Source organism: Lissotriton helveticus, chromosome 9 (genome assembly GCF_964261635.1).
Source record: "Lissotriton helveticus chromosome 9, aLisHel1.1, whole genome shotgun sequence".
Classification (NCBI taxonomy): Eukaryota; Metazoa; Chordata; class Amphibia; order Caudata; family Salamandridae; genus Lissotriton; species Lissotriton helveticus.
The window spans coordinates 6729055-6752870 of NC_136070.1; the positions used below are offsets into that span (position 1 = coordinate 6729055).

At 50.2% G+C, this 23816-nt stretch overlaps 1 protein-coding gene across 1 annotated transcript in view; it reads left to right on the forward strand.

Annotated features, from left to right (window-relative positions):
• Positions 1-22973, forward strand: part of EMC7 (ER membrane protein complex subunit 7) — a 76697-nt gene extending 53724 nt beyond the window's left edge. Inside the window, exon 5 of the mRNA XM_078659342.1 lies at positions 22535-22973. Within this exon, the coding sequence (XP_078515468.1) occupies positions 22535-22687 (153 nt within the window). The 3' untranslated portion in view covers positions 22688-22973. The remainder of the gene's footprint in view (positions 1-22534) is intronic.
• The last annotated feature ends 843 nt before the right edge of the window (positions 22974-23816 follow it).

A 23816-nucleotide genomic window follows, 5' to 3' on the forward strand; every position in this document is an offset into this window, starting at 1 on the left:
CCAGAGGTCCAGCAACATGTCTGCTGTGTGGCAGCCTCTGCAGCCACTCAGCCCAGACATGGATTGTAGGTTAGTTTTCATGGGGCATCTCGAAGATGCCCTCAGTAGTGCATTTTACATTAAATCCCACACTGGCATCAGTGTGGGTTTAATGTGCTGAGAAGTTTGATATCAAACTTGTCAGTGTTCATTGAAGCTATGATGGTGCTGAGGAGTTCGTAATGACAACCTCCCAGCACCATATACTCTTAATGGCATCACTGCGCTTGCAGTGCCCAGGAATGGCCCTGGGTGCTGTAGGGGCACAGGGCTCATGCACCTGTGCCCACACCACTGGCATAGGGCACCCAGCTAGAGGGGTGACTGAGGTATGCCAGAGCAGTGGGTCTGTGGGCATGGCACACAGGGATGTGTGCCATGTCGACTTTCTGTTTAGTTCTGCACAGAGTCACTCAGCCTGCTAAGGCAGTGTGTGTGTGTGTTAAGGTACAGGGCCCCTAAGGGTGGCAGAATAAGTGCTGCAGCCCCTAGGGGTCTTCTTTGGTCACAGTGCCCTGGGTACCTGTGGTACCATTTACCAGGGGCTGACAGGTGGCCAGAGATGCCAATTGGGTTTATGGTTCAACACAGTTTTAGGGCAGGAACACAGGCCCAGGGTACCTGGTTGGCAGGAACCCAGGGCACACTCAGTCAAAGTATATCAGCCATTCAGCAAAAAGAGGGGGCATACCATGCAAGAAAGATGGCACTTTCTCACAATAAGTGATACTTTCCAATTCCTCAGATCTGCATTATGTAAATTCTATGCGTCAATGTCATAAAGTGCGCCAATAACACACCTGCAAGGGGAGGATCGAGTCACCCGTAGTGCTCAAGTGTCAAGTAGCGGCTTTGCAAAATAGTGGGCCCTTGTGTCCTTCTGTCAGCGGTCCTCTAGGTATGACCTACACTGTGTGCAGAAGTAGCTAAAATGGCTGTGCTCGGCTAGTGGGTATGGAAGGTGTTCTGCTCCAGAGGGAGAGTTTGCACTGCCTCATATGAGCCTTTATTCTCGCTTCAAATATGATATACATTTTACTGCCAGTCTGCACTGGCGGCCTGGGGCACTTGTTTTACCTGGGGCACCTCCTGGTTGGCACTATGAGTGCTGCACGCCCGGGGGTGTACCCCTCTATCTTACATGCCCACGGTATGAGGGTACCATTCACTTGGGACTTACAGATAAGTTAGTCGTTTCCAATTGGGTATAGCCAATTCAACATGCACGTCAGGGCACTGGGCCTGAGGTCTAGATAGTAGGCGTCAGTGCAGTCTTGGAGTCGAAAAGCCAGCATCATCAGTCGAAAAATAGGGGAGTAACGATACAAAAAGAGGCATTTCCTTACAAGCGGGCACGGTTGCAGTTGGACAATTGAATAGTAAAGGAAGTCCGAGGTCTGTAACCCTTCCGATGTAAACATATGTTCTCTGCTACAGGAACACCGTCTCACCTTTCGGGGGAGAGGGATACTTCCTCAATGATGGCGTCTGTTAATTGACCTTTGGGGTAAACACAAAATAGAACCAATTGCAGTGATCGAACCTATCCACTTCCAAAACTCTGCATCGATGTGCCAGTCTTGTTGGACAGACCCTGATTGGTTAGGGACATTTTAATTGTTTCCCCTTTGGTGCCTCAAAGATCAAAAGCGACTGTATAGCTCAAATATCCCAAGCAATATTGCTTACTTTGGAATAGACTGGCCTTTGCCGGTTCATATATGGATGTGCTTTCCCTATTAGAACATCCGCACAGGAACTGTGGGGCAAGATCTTGCACCGCAATGTTTCATCATTGAACTATCTGCCTCCTGAATTACTTTGGAGTGGACACTCAAGCTTCTAGCAGAACGGTGTGGGCTTTCACAAACTATCGAAGAGACCGCCTTTAGAGTTTCTCCCTTCAAGATATAGGGGAGAGGAGTTGGCCTAACGGCTAGGGCGCTCGACCTGGGGATCTGGGTTCGAGGCTCGGTAACGACGCCAAAACCTCCTGTGATTCTGGGCAAATCACTTAATCTCCCCGTGCCTAAAATGAAAGTAACTGGAAAACGTAAAATGTAGCGTAACTGGAAAAATATGTAAAGCGCTCTGATACCTGATTCAGTTCGGGTCTAGTTCGCGCTATATAAAACTCTGCAAACAAACAAACAAGATATTCTGCCTCAGTTCCATCGAAGTGTGAAGAAAAAATGGATTTGCCGTAAGTCTTACCTGCAGGTCCGTTTTAGCCTGTAGCCTCCATTGGTCACACAGGAAAAGCCCCACACAAGTGTTTTTCTTTACTGTTCTACTGACTACAGTGATTTACTAGTTATCGAGGGACTTGGTAAAGGATTTGTAATGATACAGAAATCCACCTCCTCTCCTCAGTACGATCTTAATTTTGTGTTACAAATCCTTTGGCCCTCCTTTTCTGCTCATCCTAAAACCGCACTAGAATCGCTCTCATGCGCTCCTTTACTCTCCTAGCGTTGGGATGGAAGTTTGCTGTTCTGTTTACTATTCATGAACTTTGGTGAATATCCCACAGTGGGTAAAGAAACTTTACTTTCAATCCTCGTTCTCAATCGAGGGTAAGTAAGACCTTTGTAAAGTGCGCGAATGCCGAGGTGTCTTGGCGCTAAATGTGACAAGTTGCGATGAGCTTCTCCAGAAAAGGAAGTATTACATTCTTTCTTGGACAGTAATAGCCAGGTCTTAAGCATTTTCCTAAACGGAAGTATATTTGGTTGTAACCTAGTTACAACCAGCAGCGTATTCAAGAGCTTGGCTCCCCAATGGGAGAGACTTCTCTCCACACCCCGAAAACCCTCCCCTCCTCCCCCCAGGTCCCGACCCCTTACCCCCATCAATCGCACCCTTTGAATTTTTGATACCTAAACAGTCCTTTACTGGCTGATCTTGGGTTCCACCGAGGGACATGCCAGGAAAGGTTTCTGTGGGTCCTGAGGCCCCCCACCGTATAGTGCTTTATGCATCAGACACAGAGCCTTGAATTCAATTCTTTGCTGGACCGGAAGCCAATAGAGGTCCCGAATACTGTTGGAGATAGGTGGGAATTTCGGGATGTGGCGCAGCATCCTTGCTGCATTTTTCTGCAAAGACTGAAGTTTTCATAGTTAGCGTTTTGTCAATGCCAAGAAAGAGAGCGTCACAATAATCAATTCTAGAAAGAATTAAGGCGACTATATTGCCTTTTTTTCTGAGTTCATGAGGAATGAATGGAAGAATTTTGCAAAGGATCTTTAGGAGGAAGAAGCACGGAGGAGGTCAGGAGATTGTTCTGACCTGCAAAATTAAGCTGCTCATCAAACATGTCTCCTAAATTTTTGACCTTTGCAATGGGGTCAGGACAACGTCCTGCCTCTGCCGGCCACCACAGAGGATTCCATAGTGATAATCCTTTTCCAAACCCCACCACCATCATTTTATCTGTGTTCAATTTAAGATAATTCGGATGCATCCACCCAATAATATGCTTCAGACAGATGTGAAACATCCTAGCCACTATTTCTGCACTAGAAGATATAGATAAGACTATTTGAGTGTTGTCGACGAGAACCCATGTGCTTTGATCAACTTAGCCGGAGGATTGGCGTAGATGTTGGACAGGGTCGGTTACAGTGCTGAACTCCACAAGGGAGTGAAGAGGCCTCCGATGTAAGGTTACCCCAGCACAACCTCTGTTCCCTAGAGCTAAGAAAGGAGGTGAGCAGGGTTCGAGCCGTCCCCTTAATTCCGACTGACTTCAGCCTCAGCGTTAGTACCCGTTGGTTAACAGTATCAAACGCTGCTAGAGGTCCAGTAAGATGAGGACAGCCCTCCCCTACCATCCAGCTGTTCGTGTATCTCCTTGGTGGCCTTGACTGAGGCTGATTCTGTGGAGCGGTGTGGTCTGAAGCCATGTTGGGTGGTGTCAAAGAGGTCATTGGATTCTAAGTAGTATGCCAGCTACTGATGATCTTTCTAGAATTTTACCCGGGAGGGGTAAGCAAGATCTAGACCTATGATTTTTGACCTTGGATGGATCTAGTGAGGGCTTTTTTTAATGGACCATATACAAGCTTTCTTACAAGAAGTGGGGAAGATACCTGACGTAAGAATGTTATTCAGGAGCTGGGCCAAATTCGTGCTAACCCTGTCTGAAGCCATATCCAGAATGGAGGGAGGACCGGGATCAGCAGGGGAGCCGGATTTGATAGATAATAGACTGAGACTTGGACCATTGTTTTTATTTTTTACCTCTTAGCTGGTGAGGAAGTGTCTGTTGTGTCCTAGGATTCTTAGTTGGTGAGTGGCAGCCTTTGGAGGATATTTTGCTATGGAGATTATTTTGAGGTTTCATTACTCATCAGTGACATTAAATCAGATGTTACCTTTTTTGTTCAGATCCTTGGTTTATTCATTTAGTAGCTTGTTTGGGATTTAAAGGTAATCTAGTTTGAGTTGCATAAGTTTCTGAACACCAAAGTTCAAGAAAAACTCCCTTTCAGTCTTGATCAGTCCATAGTACACAGTATTCTTTCATTCGTTCATATGAATCCAAACTGGTCCAGAGAAATCACTGTAACTCAATGTAGCCATTAACGTAGGCAACATGTGTTTCGTCCTCATGGATCTGTCACCACTGACTTCTTCAGGGCTTGGAGTCTGAGTAGCGTTTCAACAGTTCCAAATATATCGTAATCAATCATGCAAATACATTTGAATCCAGTTTGTGTTATGTAACCAGTTTGTCACATGTGTGAAGTATTTTCAAAGCTGTAATCACAGTGTATAGTATCTGTGAGTACGCTGATCAACACGTGTCTCTGTCAGCAATAACACGTCGTCCGTCAGACACTGACGGATCCATGTGTTGTTCGGAGTGCTTACCAACACTACACTATATATTTAGTGCGAGTACACCTTTGAATATAATTCACACATGCACACAACTGGTTATGAAACAAGAATCGGATTGAAATTTACATTATACGCATGATTATTGATTGAGATATATTTTGAACTAATGAATTACTTCGCAGACTCCTAGCCCTGAAGAAGTCAGTGGTGTCTGAAACCACAACGACGAAACACATGTTGGCTACATTGTTACCGTGATTTCTCTGGACCTGTTTAGAAACTTATAAACTGAATTAAAGAATACTGTGTACTTATCAAGACTGAAGAGGAGTTTTTCTTGAATTTAGGTGCTGAGGAACTTATGCAATTGTTGTAGAGAGCTTTGTCTCCGACCTAAACTAAGGATTTGGTGGCTAACTTCACTCCTTGGAGCACCTAAAACTTGTGCATTAACGGATATTTTGGTACGTACGGTTTTGCGCAGGCGTATAACCATGCCACGTTTCTAGATGTGAGTCTAGTTTGAGATTTGGGTTGTTAACCCAGGACTTGATTTCTGAGATGAGGGAGGCTAGCGCCTGGAGCCTAGTTGAACATTTCAATTAGCTGGGCTAATCTGCATATTGGTGGAAAGATGCACTGTTGTCCATCTGTGCCCCTAAGAACCAGGAACATCTCCTTGTCCAGCAGGACAGTACCACTGCTCCAATTTACTAAAGGGTTAAAGACGCTCCTCTTTAAAGAGCATTAACGGGACACAAACCAGTTTCTTCGATCACTCGTTGACATTGTCTTTGACCCTGTAGAGCGCTTTGTTGCCTTTTTGCTCGGTTTACTTTATAGAAATAGCAAACATACTGTGCTCCAGCTGAAGGTCACCTAGTGGTTCGACCTGATGAATACACAGTATGGGGGCTGGAATAGAGTCAGTGGTTCATCTAAACTCTCCCTTCCATGTTTGAACAACGCTCCCTTGTTAAAGGAAGTTAGAGAAATGGAACTGCAACCAGTTCAGGCCACTGAGGTCCTAGCCCTTGCACTCTAGGAGAAGGAGAATGCCGGGGTAGATGGTGTTGCATGTGTGGATAGGGTGAGTAAAAGTGGTAACTGGTAGTCCTCTACAGTCGCGGAGAGTCATCTACAATCATGAAGAGGCTCCTTTCTGTACGATGCCCACCAAGGATGCGTGATTAGGAAGGTCTAAAAGTTGGTGTTTGTTGATAAATTTGTTAAGTTGAACAGCCACACATTCCTTAAGAATCTTTGTTCGAAAGGATAAAGCAGTTATGGGTTTAAGATACTTTGCCTGGTGTCTGTGTCTGCTTTTAAGAGTAAGGGTCGTACATAGGCAGTTTTTAGTGGGTCGGGGGAACATACCAAGCTTATACATATCCCTGAAGAAGCCCTCTCATGACAATGAAAGGGGTACTTCAGATGTGAAGTCTGAGGTCTTTCTGTTGAATGAGATTGACAGATGGTCACTGTGAGGAAGTGGGCTGTACTATTGTTAGACCTGGCACCTTGGCGTGGGTTTCCCTTCCACTTTTTGCTGTTGTGCCTCAAATGTTTTGCTGGTGTCTGCGACTCAGGGCACTGCGCCACGGCCAACCCGTGCCGCAGTGCAAGTGCTCCCTACTGTAAAGTGTACATGTGATTGATGTCCATGATTGGTTCATTGGATTTACTGTTAGTCCCTAGTAAAGTGCACTAGGAGTGCCAGGGCTTGTGAATGCCAATACTGCTAGTGGGCCTGCAGCGCTGGTTGCGCCACCCACAGAAGCAGCCTTAAAATGTGTCTAGGGTCTGCCATTGCAGAACCTGCGTACAGTCTGGTACTGTCACCCTGGCTGGGCAAGTGCACACACTTGCCAGCCCCTAAACCTTCCCTTAAACTTCATATTAGTCACCCCTATGGTGGGCCTGAGGGCAGGGTGCATTGTAAGTATAAGGTAGAACATGCCCTGATGTGTGTGGCATGTTCTAATAGTGAATTACTGCCAAATTCGTTTTTCACTATTGTAAGGCTACCTGTTCCCTTCTAGGCCAGATGGGCTGCTGGAATTATTACACTCTATAATCCCAGCAGGCTCAGGGAACATGGTAGAAATTCATGTTTAGTATGCCTGAACTCAGAATAATAAAATACTTCTTTTAGTAAAGTTTATTTTAATATCCTGTGTTTGCAAATGCTACTTTTAGAAAGTTAGCATTTGCTTGCCTAACCATTTCAGCCCGCCTCTGCTTGGATATGGATCTGACTGTCTGGTGTGTGTGAGTGACAGGGCTGGGAGTTGACCGGTAGTGAATAGCCAGATGACACCTTAGTGGGTGGTGGGAGTTTCCCCTGAATGATGCATCAGGCTGTGCTCTGCCACCACAATACTGGCTCCGCCCTCCTGGGGAGCGACTGATGACTCAGCCTGCACCTGGCCCAGGAAGGACCGAAGCTTGTCAACAAAGTACTCAGGCCACTCCTGCCCTCTCAATGCCGGCTCCGCCCCCCTGGGGAGCGGCTGATGGGCCTGCCCTCACACTGAATGCAGAAGTCATAAGTACCCACAACAAGTACTCAGAGACTGGAGCAGTTATGCAGAGGCCCCCCTGGCTTGCTAGAACAAAAGAAACTGGGTATAAAAGAAGGAGCCCTGCTCCTTGTAAATTAGATCCTGTTTGTGCTACAAGAGAAACTCTGCCCGAAGAGAAGGACCTGGAAGGACTACAAGGAGGAGTGCTGACTCTGGCCTGTGTCTGGTGCCTTGCTGCCAAAGGAGAGGAAGAGAAAAAGACTACAAGAGACTTTTGCTTTATTTTGAACTTTGTGCCAAACTCTGCTGAAAAGATCTCCAAGGGCTTGCTGTGGAACTTGCCCCCTGACCAGCGCTCCAGGAACAGTGAGCGCTAACCCCTGACCAAAGCATCTGCTGTGTGTGCTGCTTATCGCTGCAGCGCTGATTGAGGAGGACGAGGGCATCTACCCCCCTGCACACCGTGACCGTGAGTTCAGCCAGCCGCCCTAGCATCGTGAGGTCCAGCTGCCGCTGGCCCGAGCACCGCGACGGCGTCTGCCTTTCGCCCCACGGGAACAAAGTAACGGAGGACCCGTCCGGTCCAAGCATCGAGGTCTACTGGGCAAGCGCCGTAGACTTCCCCGCAAAGACGGACTGCCGCCCTGCTGTCCTCCCCCGCTATCAGCGTCCTGTCCGACTGCCCCGCTGAAAGGGCATCACCGCGACCGGCACTTTGGCTGGGTACGTCCCGCACTTGGGGACCGTACTGCCACTGCGCCACACCCAGCCGCCGCCGTCAGGACTGAAGAGGAGACTGAGCGAAGGACCTGAGACCCCATCGAGCACCGCCGCCCCGGGTGACCCGTGACCTGCTGCCTCGAGCCGCAGCTCGCCTCGCCCGCCAAGGAAGCAACGCGACGTGGGACAGCTCCCCCCCCTGCAGCCGTCCTCTTCAAAGATCACCCCAAGAAGTTCAAGGTACTGTCTTTTGCCCTTCGCGGTGCGAGCGTCCTGCAACCCGAGCTCGCACCGCGCTGACTGATCTCCGGCACCCCGGGAGCCTCGCAACTGCTGGCTGCTGGCAGCGCGAGCCGCCCCTGAAGCAGAGGCTCGCTCTGCTCTTGGCCCCCGAGGCCCCGCCTGACTCTCCCGGAGGCCCGCGGCCCCCTCTTCCCGAGTGACGCTCTCTGAGGCCCGCGGCCCCCTCTTCCCGAGTCAAGCCCTGCCGGGTAGCTCATTTCTGAAGCTGAGACAGCGGAAAGCGCCTTGAAGCGCTCTAAGACCCTTGAACCTCCTTAAAGCTGGGCAGAAGGCCCGAACGAGTGCGTTTGTTTAAGAACTGTGACTATTGATAAAGATAACTGGAACCAGCATACAAGAGAGTAACCAAGACTGTATTTACAAGCCTGCTTGAAACTTATATAAAGAAATATATTTTTACAAATACCGTTTGGTGTCATTGTGTGGTGGGTTGGTTGTGATGGTATAATATTGCAAATGTTTAACCCTACATGCCCCAGAGATTAGCCTAAGACTGCTTAAGCCACACTACCTAGAGGGTAAGCAGAGGTTGTCTTGAAGGTAACCCTCAGCCCTGACGAGGAAGAGAGAGGCCCTGCTTGTCGCCAGTGTTGCACTGCGCCAACCAGAGACTCCCCCTTCCTACATTGGACGCAGCGGTGATGATTCGCGAATTTACATTTGCAGTGTTTTACCTTAGCTACTGACCATTGCATAGTGATTACAGTCCAGTAACTTAGCCACAGACTTTTTGATTTTTTAATTTTGCTAAAGAAGAAGATCCCTAGTGTTGCAAACATGCCTGGCACAAACAGCATTGATGGAGGAGAGTCCATAGCCTCTAGTGCGCAGGGGCTAGAATGGGATGCATCAAAGCTGGATGACTACACAAAGAAGCAGTTGAGTTATTTTTGCAGGAAACTCAAGGTTCCACACGCAGGATGCAGAAACAAACCTGAGTTCTACAAGGCCATGAGAGCCTGGCTTGAATCTAGGAAGGCACCTGAGGATCAGAATGCACCTGTGGATCCTGTGAGTCTGGAAAAACCAGACAGCGTTCTTAGCTTTGGCAGAGGCCTGTCGCCAGAGGAGCTGGCAGACAGACAGGCAACCAGGGATCACGAGATAAAGATGGCAGAATTGAATTTAAAGGGCCAAATGGAGCTTGAAAGCAAAAGAATGGCCCTGGAAGAGCGAAAACTCCAGTTGGAGTATGATGTGAAAATGAGGGAGATGAGTCTAAAAGAGAAAACCTTGGATCATCCTCCCTCTGGTGGCAGCACAACGCCGGTGCAGGTAGAGTCAAGAGTGCACATCCCCAAAGATGTAGTTAAAGAGTTCTTTAAGGGGGATGACATAGGACAGTGGTTTAGGGCATATGAGGTAGCCATGCTTTCCCACCGGGTCCCTGAGAGGGATTGGGGAGCGGGGTTATGGGGAAGGTTCCTTAGCGAAGGGCGGGACACCCTGCTAGATTTGCCCACTGAAGACCAGAGATCCTATCCCCCTATGAAAGAAGCTTTAATGACCAGGTATGGGCTTACCCCTGAAATGTATAGACAGAAGTTTAGGGGGTGTAATAAGCGGCCTGGGAATACGTATGTGGAGTTTGTGACTTTTTTTTGCAGAGCACTGGATGGTTGGGTGAAGGGTAACAAAGTGAATGATTTTCAAGGTCTCTTTGATTTAATTGCATGGGAGCACTTGTCTGATCAATGTTTTCCTGAGTTACGCCAGCACCTGATTGATAGCAGGTTGTCCAACCCGAGGAAACTTGCTGAGGAGGCGGACCGCTGGCTCAGCACCAGGGTCCACAAGGGTCCAGTGGGAGACTCCGCCAAGGGTGGGCAGGGTCCCCAGCAGAAGAGTGGGGGGGACAAGGGAAAACAGAAAGGGTTCCAAAAAGGCCCCCAAAGTAATCCCCAAGGGGACCAGCAGAAAGGTTCTCAGCCTCCCCCACCCCCTAAGCAGAATGGGGCCCCGACAGGTCGACCTGTTCCAAAGGGGCCCTTCAATTGTTACAAATGTGGTGACCCGGGGCACATAGCCAGTGACCCCAAGTGTCGCCTGTTTGGAAAACCAGCACCCACTGGTGCTCCGCCCCGACAAGTGACCAGTGTTCACTTAGGAGAAGAAGTGATGGTCCCGGGGGGTGGAGATCCTGTTCAGATGACCCTAGTCTCACTAGGAGACAGTGAGATGGTCCCTACAAGCTACCTGCCCTCTAATACTAAAAAATATGGGCAGGTGGTTACCATCAATGGTAAGAAAGCTGAGGCTCTTAGAGACACAGGAGCCAGTGTGACTGCAGTGAGGCATCACCTGGTGTCTCAAGAGCAGGTTGTACCCCATGCCTACTGTAGGGTTGTCAACGCTGACAATTCAGAGAGTCAGTGTCCGATGGCTCAAGTTCCCTTCGAGTGGGGGGGGGGTCTCTGGTACTCTGCAGGTCTGTGTGAGGAAAGCCATGCCTGTTGACTGTTTGCTAGGGAATGACTTGGAGGACTCCCCTTGGGAAAAGGTGGAGAAAACGACTCACCTGAAGATGGTGGGTCTACCTGACTGGGCGTGCGTGACCACCCGGTCAATGGCAGCCAGTAGGGGTGATCAAGAGGTCCTGGGGCCTGATGGAGAGGCCCAGGAACCGGCCTTAGGGAGAAGGCGCAGGGTGCGCGGGAAACCGGCCCCTGAAGTTCCCACGGTCCAGGAGGAAGCAGACCTTGAGGGGGATGCCCTGGATCCTACTGGGGAACAGATTGCCGAACTGGGGGACCTGCCTGAGCTGACCCATTGGCAGCAAGAAGGAGGCCCCTCCAGGGAGGAATTCTGCAGGGAGCAGAAAGAATGCCCTTCTCTCATGGGTATGCGGCAGCAGGCTGCAGACCAGGCCAATGGTGTTCAGGCCAAAACACATTATGTGTACTGGGAGAATGACCTCCTGTACTCAGAGCCCAAGGCTGCTGAACCTGGGTCAGCCCGTGTGCTGGTGGTACCCCAGAAGTTCAGAGCCTTCCTACTGGGACTGGCTCATGATGTGCCTTTAGCAGGACATTTGGGGATGGACAAGACCTATGACAGGCTTGTCACCCACTTCTACTGGCCCCAAATGCACAAGAGCTCAGATGCTCATTGTAGGACCTGTCCAACTTGCCAGGCAAGTGGGAAGAGCGGAGGGAAGAACAAGGCTCCCCTCCAACCCTTCCCTGTGGTCAGTACTCCATTCCAACGAGTGGGTATTGACATTGTTGGGCCTCTGGACCCCAAGACAGCCATGGGCAACAGGTTCATCCTGGTCTTGGTGGATCATGCCACCCGGTACCCTGAAGCCATCCCTCTGAGGACAGTGACGGCCCCCGTGGTGGGGCGTGCACTAATGGGAATTTTCTCCAGAGTGGGGTTCCCTCTAGAGGTGGTGAGCGACAGGGGGACCAACTTTATATCCAAGTATATGAAGTCCCTTTGGCAAGAGTGTGGTGTAACCTACAAGTTCACCACACCTTACCATCCCCAAGGAAATGGGTTGGTTGAAAGATTCAACCGAACCCTGAAGGGCATGATCATGGGCCTGGAAGGTCCAATGAGGCGTAAGTGGGACGTCCTCTTACCATGCCTGCTCTTTGCATACCGCGAGGTGCCACAGAAGTCTCTAGGGTTCAGCCCCTTTGAGCTGCTGTATGGTCACCCCGTGAGAGGACCACTGAGTTTGGTAAAGGAAGGCTGGGAGCAATCTCCCAGGAAACCTCCCCAGAATGTATATAGCTACATGCTGGCCTTCAGAAACCAAACCAGGCGCTTCAGACAACTTGCTGAGGCAAATCTGGAAGCCAGCCAGGAGGAGATGAAGCGGTGGTACGACCAGAATGCCACTCTGGTAGAGCTTCAGCCTGGACAAGAGGTGTATGTCTTGGCCCCAGTGGAACCCTGTGCACTTCAGGATAAGTGGACAGGCCCATTTGAGGTTGTGGAGCGCAAGAGCTCAGTGACATACTTGGTGGACATGAAGACGCCCAGGAATCCTTTAAGGGTCTTACATGTCAACCGCCTCAAGCCCCACTTGAAAAGGTCCGAAGTGGGCATGCTGTTGGCCACTGATGATGGAATGGAAGAGGAGTCTGAGCCTCTTCCTGACCTCTTAGTGGCCTGTGAGAAGGATGGGTCAGTGGATGGAGTTAACCTCTCACCCACCCTGACCCCTGAGCAACAGGAAGACTGCCGCCAGTTGCTGGGGCAGTTTCCAGACCTGTTCTCCCTGGTTCCTAGTGTCACAGATTGGTGCGTCCATGATGTGGACACAGGAGACAGCTTACCTGTGAAGCATAAGGCCTACAGGGTAACTGACAGGGTCCGGGCCTGCATCAAGGAGGAGGTCTCCAAGATGCTTGCTCTTAGGGTGGTTGAGTCTTCCAGCAGTCCTTGGTCCAGCCCCGTGGTCTTGGTCCCAAAGGCTGCTGCGCCGGGAGCCACACCTGAACTCCGGTTCTGTGTGGACTACAGAGGACTCAATTCAGTCACCAAGACTGACGCGCACCCTATCCCCAGAGCTGATGAGCTCATTGATCGGCTAGGGGCTGCCCGGTTCCTCAGCACGTTTGATTTAACGTCTGGGTACTGGCAGATCGCCTTAACCGATGGGGCAAAGGAGAGGTCAGCATTCTCCACACCAGATGGGCATTTCCAGTTCCGGGTGATGCCATTTGGGATGAAGAATGCCCCTGCCACCTTTCAGAGGTTGGTCAACCAGGTGTTGGTCGGGCTGGATGAGTTCAGTGCCGCCTACCTGGATGACATCGCAGTGTTCAGTGGCACCTGGCCAGAACACCTGCAGCACCTCTGGGAAGTGTTGATGGCGCTGCGCAAGGCAGGCCTCACAATCAAGGCAAGCAAGTGCCAGATTGGGCAGGGCTCCGTGGTGTACTTGGGACACCAAGTGGGGAGTGGCAAGGTGGCACCCTTGCAACCCAAAATTGAGACCATCCTGGCTTGGGAACCCCCCAAGACCCAGACTGCAGTGAGAGCCTTCCTGGGGCTCACTGGGTATTACAGGAGGTTTGTCAAGGGCTATGGCACTATTGTGACCCCCTTGACAGAGCTGACTTCTAAGAAGCAGCCCAGGAATGTGATTTGGACTGACACCTGTCAGAAGGCTTTTGACACCCTGAAGACTGCCATGTGCACGGGGCGCCCGTGCTCCTGGCTCCTGATTTCTCCAAGGAATTCATAGTGCAAACAGACGCTTCAGAGCATGGTGTAGGGGCTGTTCTCTCACAGATGACTGAGGAGGGCTGGGACCAACCCGTAGCCTTCATCAGTAGGAGGTTACTTCCACGGGAAAGTAGGTGGAGTGCAATAGAGCGAGAAGCATTTGCTGTGGTCTGGGCGCTGAAGAAGCTAAGACCCTACTTGTTTGGGTCTCACTTCCGGGTGCAGACGGACCACAGGCCCCTCAGATGGTTAATGCAAATGAGGGGTGAGAACCCAAAACTGTTGAGGTGGTCCATCTCCCTACAGGGTATGGACTTCACGGTGGAACACCGCCCTGGCACAGATCACGCCAACGCTGATGGTCTGTCCAGATTTTTCCGCCTTAGTGATGAGGAACTCCCTGGGGAAGGGTAGTTCTCCCCACATTTCAGCTGGAGGGGACACGTGTTAGACCTGGCACCTTGGCGTGGGTTTCCCTTCCACTTTTTGCTGTTGTGCCTCAAATGTTTTGCTGGTGTCTGCGACTCAGGGCACTGCGCCACGGCCAACCCGTGCCGCAGTGCAAGTGCCCCCTACTGTAAAGTGTACATGTGATTGATGTCCATGATTGGTTCATTGGATTTACTGTTAGTCCCTAGTAAAGTGCACTAGGAGTGCCAGGGCTTGTGAATGCCAATACTGCTAGTGGGCCTGCAGCGCTGGTTGCGCCACCCACAGAAGCAGCCTTAAAATGTGTCTAGGGTCTGCCATTGCAGAACCTGCGTACAGTCTGGTACTGTCACCCTGGCTGGGCAAGTGCACACACTTGCCAGCCCCTAAACCTTCCCTTAAACTTCATATTAGTCACCCCTATGGTGGGCCTGAGGGCAGGGTGCATTGTAAGTATAAGGTAGAACATGCCCTGATGTGTGTGGCATGTTCTAATAGTGAATTACTGCCAAATTCGTTTTTCACTATTGTAAGGCTACCTGTTCCCTTCTAGGCCAGATGGGCTGCTGGAATTATTACACTCTATAATCCCAGCAGGCTCAGGGAACATGGTAGAAATTCATGTTTAGTATGCCTGAACTCAGAATAATAAAATACTTCTTTTAGTAAAGTTTATTTTAATATCCTGTGTTTGCAAATGCTACTTTTAGAAAGTTAGCATTTGCTTGCCTAACCATTTCAGCCCGCCTCTGCTTGGATATGGATCTGACTGTCTGGTGTGTGTGAGTGACAGGGCTGGGAGTTGACAGGTAGTGAATAGCCAGATGACACCTTAGTGGGTGGTGGGAGTTTCCCCTGAATGATGCATCAGGCTGTGCTCTGCCACCACAATACTGGCTCCGCCCTCCTGGGGAGCGACTGATGACTCAGCCTGCACCTGGCCCAGGAAGGACCGAAGCTTGTCAACAAAGTACTCAGGCCACTCCTGCCCTCTCAATGCCGGCTCCGCCCCCCTGGGGAGCGGCTGATGGGCCTGCCCTCACACTGAATGCAGAAGTCATAAGTACCCACAACAAGTACTCAGAGACTGGAGCAGTTATGCAGAGGCCCCCCTGGCTTGCTAGAACAAAAGAAACTGGGTATAAAAGAAGGAGCCCTGCTCCTTGTAAATTAGATCCTGTTTGTGCTACAAGAGAAACTCTGCCCGAAGAGAAGGACCTGGAAGGACTACAAGGAGGAGTGCTGACTCTGGCCTGTGTCTGGTGCCTTGCTGCCAAAGGAGAGGAAGAGAAAAAGACTACAAGAGACTTTTGCTTTATTTTGAACTTTGTGCCAAACTCTGCTGAAAAGATCTCCAAGGGCTTGCTGTGGAACTTGCCCCCTGACCAGCGCTCCAGGAACAGTGAGCGCTAACCCCTGACCAAAGCATCTGCTGTGTGTGCTGCTTATCGCTGCAGCGCTGATTGAGGAGGACGAGGGCATCTACCCCCCTGCACACCGTGACCGTGAGTTCAGCCAGCCGCCCTAGCATCGTGAGGTCCAGCCGCCGCTGGCCCGAGCACCGCGACGGCGTCTGCCTTTCGCCCCACGGGAACAAAGTAACGGAGGACCCGTCCGGTCCAAGCATCGAGGTCTACTGGGCAAGCGCCGTAGACTTCCCCGCAAAGACGGACTGCCGCCCTGCTGTCCTCCCCCGCTATCAGCGTCCTGTCCGACTGCCCCGCTGAAAGGGCATCACCGCGACCGGCACTTTGGCTGGGTACGTCCCGCACTTGGGGACCGTACTGCCACTGCGCCACACCCAGCCGCCGCCGTCAGGACTGAAGAGGAGACTGAGCGAAGGACCTGAGACCCCATCGAGCACCGCCGCCCCGGGTGACCCGTGACCTGCTGCCTCGAGCCGCAGCTCGCCTCGCCCGCCAAGGAAGCAACGCGACGTGGGACAGCTCCCCCCCCTGCAGCCGTCCTCTTCAAAGATCACCCCAAGAAGTTCAAGGTACTGTCTTTTGCCCTTCGCGGTGCGAGCGTCCTGCAACCCGAGCTCGCACCGCGCTGACTGATCTCCGGCACCCCGGGAGCCTCGCAACTGCTGGCTGCTGGCAGCGCGAGCCGCCCCTGAAGCAGAGGCTCGCTCTGCTCTTGGCCCCCGAGGCCCCGCCTGACTCTCCCGGAGGCCCGCGGCCCCCTCTTCCCGAGTGACGCTCTCTGAGGCCCGCGGCCCCCTCTTCCCGAGTCAAGCCCTGCCGGGTAGCTCATTTCTGAAGCTGAGACAGCGGAAAGCGCCTTGAAGCGCTCTAAGACCCTTGAACCTCCTTAAAGCTGGGCAGAAGGCCCGAACGAGTGCGTTTGTTTAAGAACTGTGACTATTGATAAAGATAACTGGAACCAGCATACAAGAGAGTAACCAAGACTGTATTTACAAGCCTGCTTGAAACTTATATAAAGAAATATATTTTTACAAATACCGTTTGGTGTCATTGTGTGGTGGGTTGGTTGTGATGGTATAATATTGCAAATGTTTAACCCTACATGCCCCAGAGATTAGCCTAAGACTGCTTAAGCCACACTACCTAGAGGGTAAGCAGAGGTTGTCTTGAAGGTAACCCTCAGCCCTGACGAGGAAGAGAGAGGCCCTGCTTGTCGCCAGTGTTGCACTGCGCCAACCAGAGACTCCCCCTTCCTACAACTATATATGGTGCTGGTGTGAGATTTCACCAAGTTGTACACCTACCAACCCTTTAAGGCCCAGTAGGTTTCATCTGTAAAACCCTCCGCTCAACCCTGGGCAGCTGTGGCTCTGAGCAGCGAGGGTTACACAGAGGAATAAAAGTAAAACATTTAACACCTTCGAAACTTATGCCGAGCTCAGCTCGTCATGAGCCACGGTGCTCGTGTGCTCTTGACGAGCTGAGCTCGGCATGACCTTTAGAACGCTCGTACGCGGGGCTAATTCTCCTGCTGTGCGAACGTTCTAAAGAAACTGGTGTGGTCATGTCGAGCTCAGCGCGTCATGAGCACACGACCACCGTGGCTAATGACGAGCTGACCTTGTCATGTGCAAAGGGACGCTGTGCGAGACACCCCTCCCCCCCCACCCTGTGCCCCCCCCACCGCGCACCCCCCAGCACACCCCCCAGCACAGCATGGGAATTTGCCCAGCTGCGAAGGGGTTAAATGGCACCAAAACAATTAATGAAGAAATAAACATAACCCTCAAATCGGACACCAATGTCTAAAAAACAGACTGTATTTCTATAATAATTTAGACACTCAAAACAGAAAGATCCACTGGAGGGTTCTGGAGGTATAGGTTTTACAAACCGTAATAAATCAAAGTAATTTCACTTATCCGCAAACGAGCCTGGGCAAATTACACTAAATGGACACTTGGAAACTTTTTCAAAGAAAACTGTTGTGTCAATTCAGTCGGTTAGAAGTACAAGGTCCTCGAGAACAGTTGCTTCTGCTGAAGAAGCAGTTCAAGGTTCTTTATCTGCGATGCTATGGATTTCCATGGAGTGGTCCTGATGCGAGGGATGAAGGATGCTGAAGATACAACAAGGATGCTGTGGATCTGACGCGGTTCACAAGGGTCTTCTTGCAGGGATTCTCATGGAGTGGTCCTGATGCAACTGATGGAAGGATGATGAAGATACGACAAGGATGCTGTGGATGTGACGCGGTCAATGGGTCTTCTTTCAGTGGATTCCCATGGAGTGGTCCTGATGCAACTGATGGAAGGATGATGAAGATACGACAAGGATGCTGTGGATGTGACGCGGTCAATGGGTCTTCTTTCAGTGGATTCCCATGGAGTGGTCCTGATGCAATTGATGGAAGGATGATGAAGATACGACAAGGATGCTGTGGATGTGACGCGGTCGATGGGTCTTCTTGCAATGAATTCCCATGGAGTGGTCCTGATGCAAGGGATGAAGGATGCTGAAGATGCTCTAAAGATGCTGTGGATGTGACTCGGTCGATGGGTCTTCTTGCAGTGGATTCCCATGGAGTGGTCCTGATGCAAGGGATGAAGGATGCTGAAGATGCTCTAAGGATGCTGTGGATCGGACGCAGTTGACAAGGGTCTTCCCGCAAGTCCTCTCCGGTCTGGCCAAAGTCCAGTCACCACTGGACTACCTTTTGCCTGTTGTCACAGTCCAATCCTTTCTGGGCCGGTAACTTCCCTTCTGAGGGTCCCAGGAACTCCAGCAGGACTTGCGAGTTCAGTGAGCTCAGGTGCAGCTCGGTGCATCGTGTTTGGACCTTGGTGCTGCACGGCGGCGGTGGAAGCAGCTTGAAGACTTTGGGCCACCAACTTGCCCCAGCAGGCTTCTTCAACTGTTGTCCCTTTGCTGCAAACAGGAGGCCATTCAGCTGGCGCTTGGAGTTCTCGTGGCTTGAGTGGGCTGTTGTAGGCGGCTTCTCCTTGAGCAGTACACAGCCTGCACAGTCCCTTTCTCCGGTAGCCACAAAGTGCAATAGGTGCACTCTCTTTGCTGGTCCCTGGGTGCAGCAGAGCAGTCCTCCTTCAGTCCCTCTTCCATGTCTGGTGAGATCAGGGTGCCAGGAGGGCCATTACACTTGGAAAATGCCCCCTGGGCAGAATACAGTTTCTAACAAATGGGCTACCAAGTCCCCTCCAACCTGGTGACTACTTCCTGTGGAGTTTGGCATCTGGCTATCCAGGATGCACCATTCTGCCGACTCCCAAGATGGCAAGACCACTCTTTCTCATCACTCGGAGCTCCTTGGTCTACTCCAAAGGTGTGGCTACCAAGGGGCTACACACCCCTGGAATCGCTGGTTTGACAATTGGCTTCTCTCCTGTCCCTAGTGCCAGCCTGTCTACCTAAACAGTAGCAGACACAACAAGATGGACGGAGTGCTGAAACTTTTCATCCACCCGCACCCAGTCAGGAGATCTGGGTTGAATCCATCGTTCTATTGCTCAGTATACTGCCCCAGTTAGGACCCACCCATATGCAAATCAGTCTTGACCCTGCGGCTCATGGAAACCGACATGGGTCTTGTGCTCACTGTCACTGAATCCAAGCTAGCCTGGCCGATGAGGTGTGATATCCCAAAACCAGTACCAGGAGGCTGGTGCCTGGTCCAGGGAGGATCTGGCTTGGCCGTTTGGCTGCACCGATCCTATGGGGGAGCTGGTTCAAGACTGATTTGCATATGGCCAGGTCCAAATTGGGGTGGCGAAGTGAGCTAAAGAACAATGGATTTAACCCTAACCTATGACTGGGGTGAATGTTTGGCAATGTTCAGCATTCCGTCCATCTTTTTGTGTTCCTACCTAACCAGAGCAGCCCCTCTCCCATGTGTTCTCCATTTGCTCCTCAAAGTCTGCTTTGCTTGGAGCTCGCCTTTTGGGATGAGACTTGTGTGGCTTCCTGCATGGGAGAGGTAACTCCTCCTCAAGAGACTGGCCTCTGTTGTGTCCTTTCCTATGAGTAGTTAGCACATCTTCTCAAGAGAGCTGAAAGCTGTCTGCAGGACAAGCCCTGTGTAAATCCGGAAACGGTCACTGGAAATCCTGAGCAGCTAAAGAGGCTAAAGTCTGCGCCTGGTCCGGGCCCAGGGCCAGAAACCCTGCTCCCTTTTTCAGACATCCAGGGCTTTCTCACAACCAGTGACTGGAAACCATGGCACTAGCTAGCAGACTTAAATATACCTCTGAGCAACTAAGGACTTTCCATACACCTGGTACAATTGTACTAGAGTACACTGCATAGAAAATTACAAATTCTGCGTGAACTATGGTTCTCGTTTTACTCCCAGTCTGGAAGCTAAGATTGTTTACCCACTTCCTAGTCCAAACCCATCAACGCCACAAAATAAATCTCTTACTTTCATCAGTATTAATTGTCGTTCTTTACCCAAACATAAATCGGACATTTTCGACCTACTATTGAACAACCAACCTGATGCGATCTTTCTTACAGAGACCTGGCTCCATGAGAGTTCAGGTCCAGATGTTGCAGCAGCACCACCTGGTAATTACGGCATAGTGAGGAAGGATCGCGACTCGAAAACAGGTGCTGGGATAGCGGTTATTTTTAAGAAGGATTTTAAATTCGATTTTGAACATCTCCCTTTCCCAAACTGTGAGGCCGCTCTTTTCAAATGAACTCTTTGCCCTAAGTTCTCCTATTCTGGTATACTCGTTTACCGGCCCCCCAAACCCCTCCTCAGCTTGGATCTCAACTTTTACTGAACTCATAGCTCCATATGCTACAAAAACAGCCAACTTCTCCCTTATTGGAGACTTATATCTCCATTTAGAAAATACAGCATGTAAAAACAGCTTAAATCTTATCTCAGATCTGGCCTCCTTGAATCTTCAATTACTAAACTCTGGTCCGACACATGTAGCAGGGCAGTTCTTAGACCCCATTTTTTTCCAACTTAGCAGAGATATCTTGCTCTCAGGCCCTCCCAACAAGCTGGTCCGATCATTATCTTATCAAATTCTACGTAACATTCCCAGCACATCTATCATCCATTACCAACATGCCGGTGCCACAAATTAGAAATTGAAAAAAATTAGATTTTATGGCCCTTAATAGCTTTCTGGACTTCCACAAACCTTCTCCCTCCCAACAAGTAAACCAGCTATCATCATCCGTGCAAAACTGTTTTTTCGACGCCATAAACACTTGTCTACCCCTCAGAAATAAAAAAAAATGATAATCATCGACCACCTGCCCCATGGTTCAATCAAGCTTTGAAAAGTAAAAAAGCTAACTGTAAAATCTTGGAGAGAAAGTGGAGAAAGAACTACACTTCGTATCCAAATCTGTTTATAAAAATGCTTTAAAACACTACCACAAACTATGTAAACTAGCATGAGCAGATTTTGTTTCTACTACCATTGAAGAAGCTGCTAACTGCTCCAAGGCTCTTTGTAATACTGTTAAGGAACTTGCAGGCTCCAGAACTCAAGCAAAGCCTCCCACATTGACTAAACCGAACTGTGAGGCCTTGGTCTCTTTTTTTCGTTCAAAACGTTGATAAAATTTACCAAGACATTGTCCTTTAATAGACCAGACATGCTTCCGCGACCTCTCCATCGCAACTTTCCCTCGGTTTAGCTGATTCACCCATAATTCAGGCAGGAAAATCTGCACTCCCCGACCACTCTTGCGACTTGGCCGTTACTTAATACTTTTAAACAATATTAAATCCGGATCTCCAAATGATCCACTACCCGTTTCAGTATTAAAACAGTTGAGCTCTTCTTCACTCTCGGTGATCACTGACCTCCTAAATGCTTCACTGCAGGAATCAGGTATTCCATCTACATGGAAACAGTCTATTTTATAAATCGGTTTCGGATTTCTTTGGTATCCTGTTGATTTCTTCTTCAGTTGCTTTGGTGCTGTTTGATTACTTTACACCTGTTCCTCTGTGTAAACCTGGCTTCTCAGTGTCAGCTGCCCAGTGTTGAACTGAGGATTTTACTGAAGAAACTTACTGGGCCTAAAGGGGTTGGTAAGTTTACTATACAGTGAGGTCGGCCAACCACACCATATGATATGCTCCATTTCCTCTCAGTGCACAGGAAGCCCAGTCACTCACCAGTGGGCACTGACACACCAACGTATGGGCGCAATATAAGAATTTCAGTCCCAAGGAGAAAGCATGTCAGAATTCACATCCCTCCTCCTCCCAGGAGCTGCCATAAACATGGAGACACCCCACAATCCCTGGAGAATGAGGGTGGGAACTCACAAATAGTTGAAGGCAGGAGCAAGAAATGCACAGGCAGCTCATGGGGATTTGTGTTCTAGAATTTCATATGGAGCCTCTGACGTCAGTTTGAATAAAGAGACCGGTTGAGTCACACTGTCTACTGCCCCACGAGAGCACCCACCAACCACCTAACCATGCCATGGGGGCACTCAACGGTGTGTCACATAAACACATTCATGCAACACGGAGACTCTTACTCAGGGGACAAGTGTTCTGCGTTTTGTGTTTGGAGATCTGCTTCTCTTTGTAGCTCTGCAGCTTGTGGGTTTCTTTGTTACACAGCTACTACTTCTAGAGACTACTAAGGGGAGAAGCTCAGGAGTAACACTACAATAATTTACAATGGAATGGAATGTCATCACAAGGAATGTTGGGGGGTGGGGGGGGGATGTAATGGGAATAAATTCAGTGGCCCAGGACAAAAATGGTGAAGTAACTGTCTAAGACTCACACATGCAACGTGTAGGGTCTGTGTGGCAAGGCGTGAGCAGCTTCGATGGGCCCGACAACGGAAGAGTCCATCATGGCTTGAAACGTGTGATGTGGCTGTAGCGAGTCCACTAATCGTGGCTCGGGGACTCTGAAGGGTGCGCTTAAAGTGGAGAGTACGACTTGACTTTAACGAGGTGCCTTAATTGGGATGAGCCGCTAGTCCTTCCTAATGGACTGTTTTCTTGGCTTCTTGTGCAATATTGTAATGATTTTTCTTGTACCTTTTCTAGGAAATGGAGCAATCGATGAACATGTTGAATTCGAACCCTGAACTCCCGGATGTGTCTGAATTCATGACCAAGCTCTTCACTTCCAAGTCCTCCAGCAAGTCGAGTAGCAGTGCCAGCAAAGTGAGCAAGAGCGGTCCGGGCAAGCGGAGGTAGTCGCGCGTTCTGGCGCGAGCACCTGTGGGCATGTAGGGGCGGCACCGGACCTGAAGGGGGTGCTCTACTCATTGTGCCGCGTCAGGGCTCATTTGGACTTTGTTGGATATGGTCGGAGATTTTAGTTTATTTAAGATGGTGGTGGGCATCCAACTTCGCTCTCCACTCCAGTGTGTGGACTGCAATGGCAGTGGGTGTCTCTCACGGTTCATAGATACATATGCACAAGGAATTAACTTATATGAATATTGTACCTGGATGTGTAATAAACGAGAGTCTAATCACTGCTCGCTGTCCGTGTGTTATCTGAGCTGGGAAGGGATTGAAGGGTGAGAGTCCAGGCAGTGTGATCTGCAATGAGTAACCGATTTATCCAGCACACAGACACCTAATGAATGTCATTTATTTATCACTCATATCGACGCCCAGCGAATGGTTTACAGAGTTCCTAAACCTTGTCACCTAATATTCCTGCATTGAAGAGGTGGCAATCGAGGGTAACCTTCCACAGTATCTGTACTCACCCCATCTCTTAAGCTGTGTGCTGTAAGCTCACCTGACAAGCCTCAGGGAAGCTGTGTATCATGGGGTTAACATTCACACTACCTGTAATCTTCCCATCTCATGAGCTGTACTGTGATCTCTCCCAGCACGCCTCACAGAAGCCCTGTACCATGGGGTGAACTATCACACGAGCTGTAACCTCACCGCCCTATGAGTTGTGCTGTGAGCTCACCCGACACGCCTCAGGGAAGCTGGGTACCATGGGGTGAACTATGACACTAGCTGTAACTTCACCACCCCATGAGTTGTACTGTGAGCTCACCCAACACGCCTCAGGGAAGCTGAGTACCATGGGGTGAACTATCACACTAGCTGTAACCTCACCACCCCATGAGCTGTACTGTGAGCTCACCCGACACGCCTCCGGGAAGCTGGGTACCATGGGGTGAACTAGGACACTAGCTGTTACCTCACCGCCCCATGAGTTGTACTGTGAGCTCACCCGACACGCCTCGGAGAAGTTGGGTACCATGGGGTGAACTATGACACTTGCTGTAACCTCACCACCCAATGAGTTTTACTGTGAGCTCACCCGACACGCCTCAGGGAAGCAGGGTACCATGGG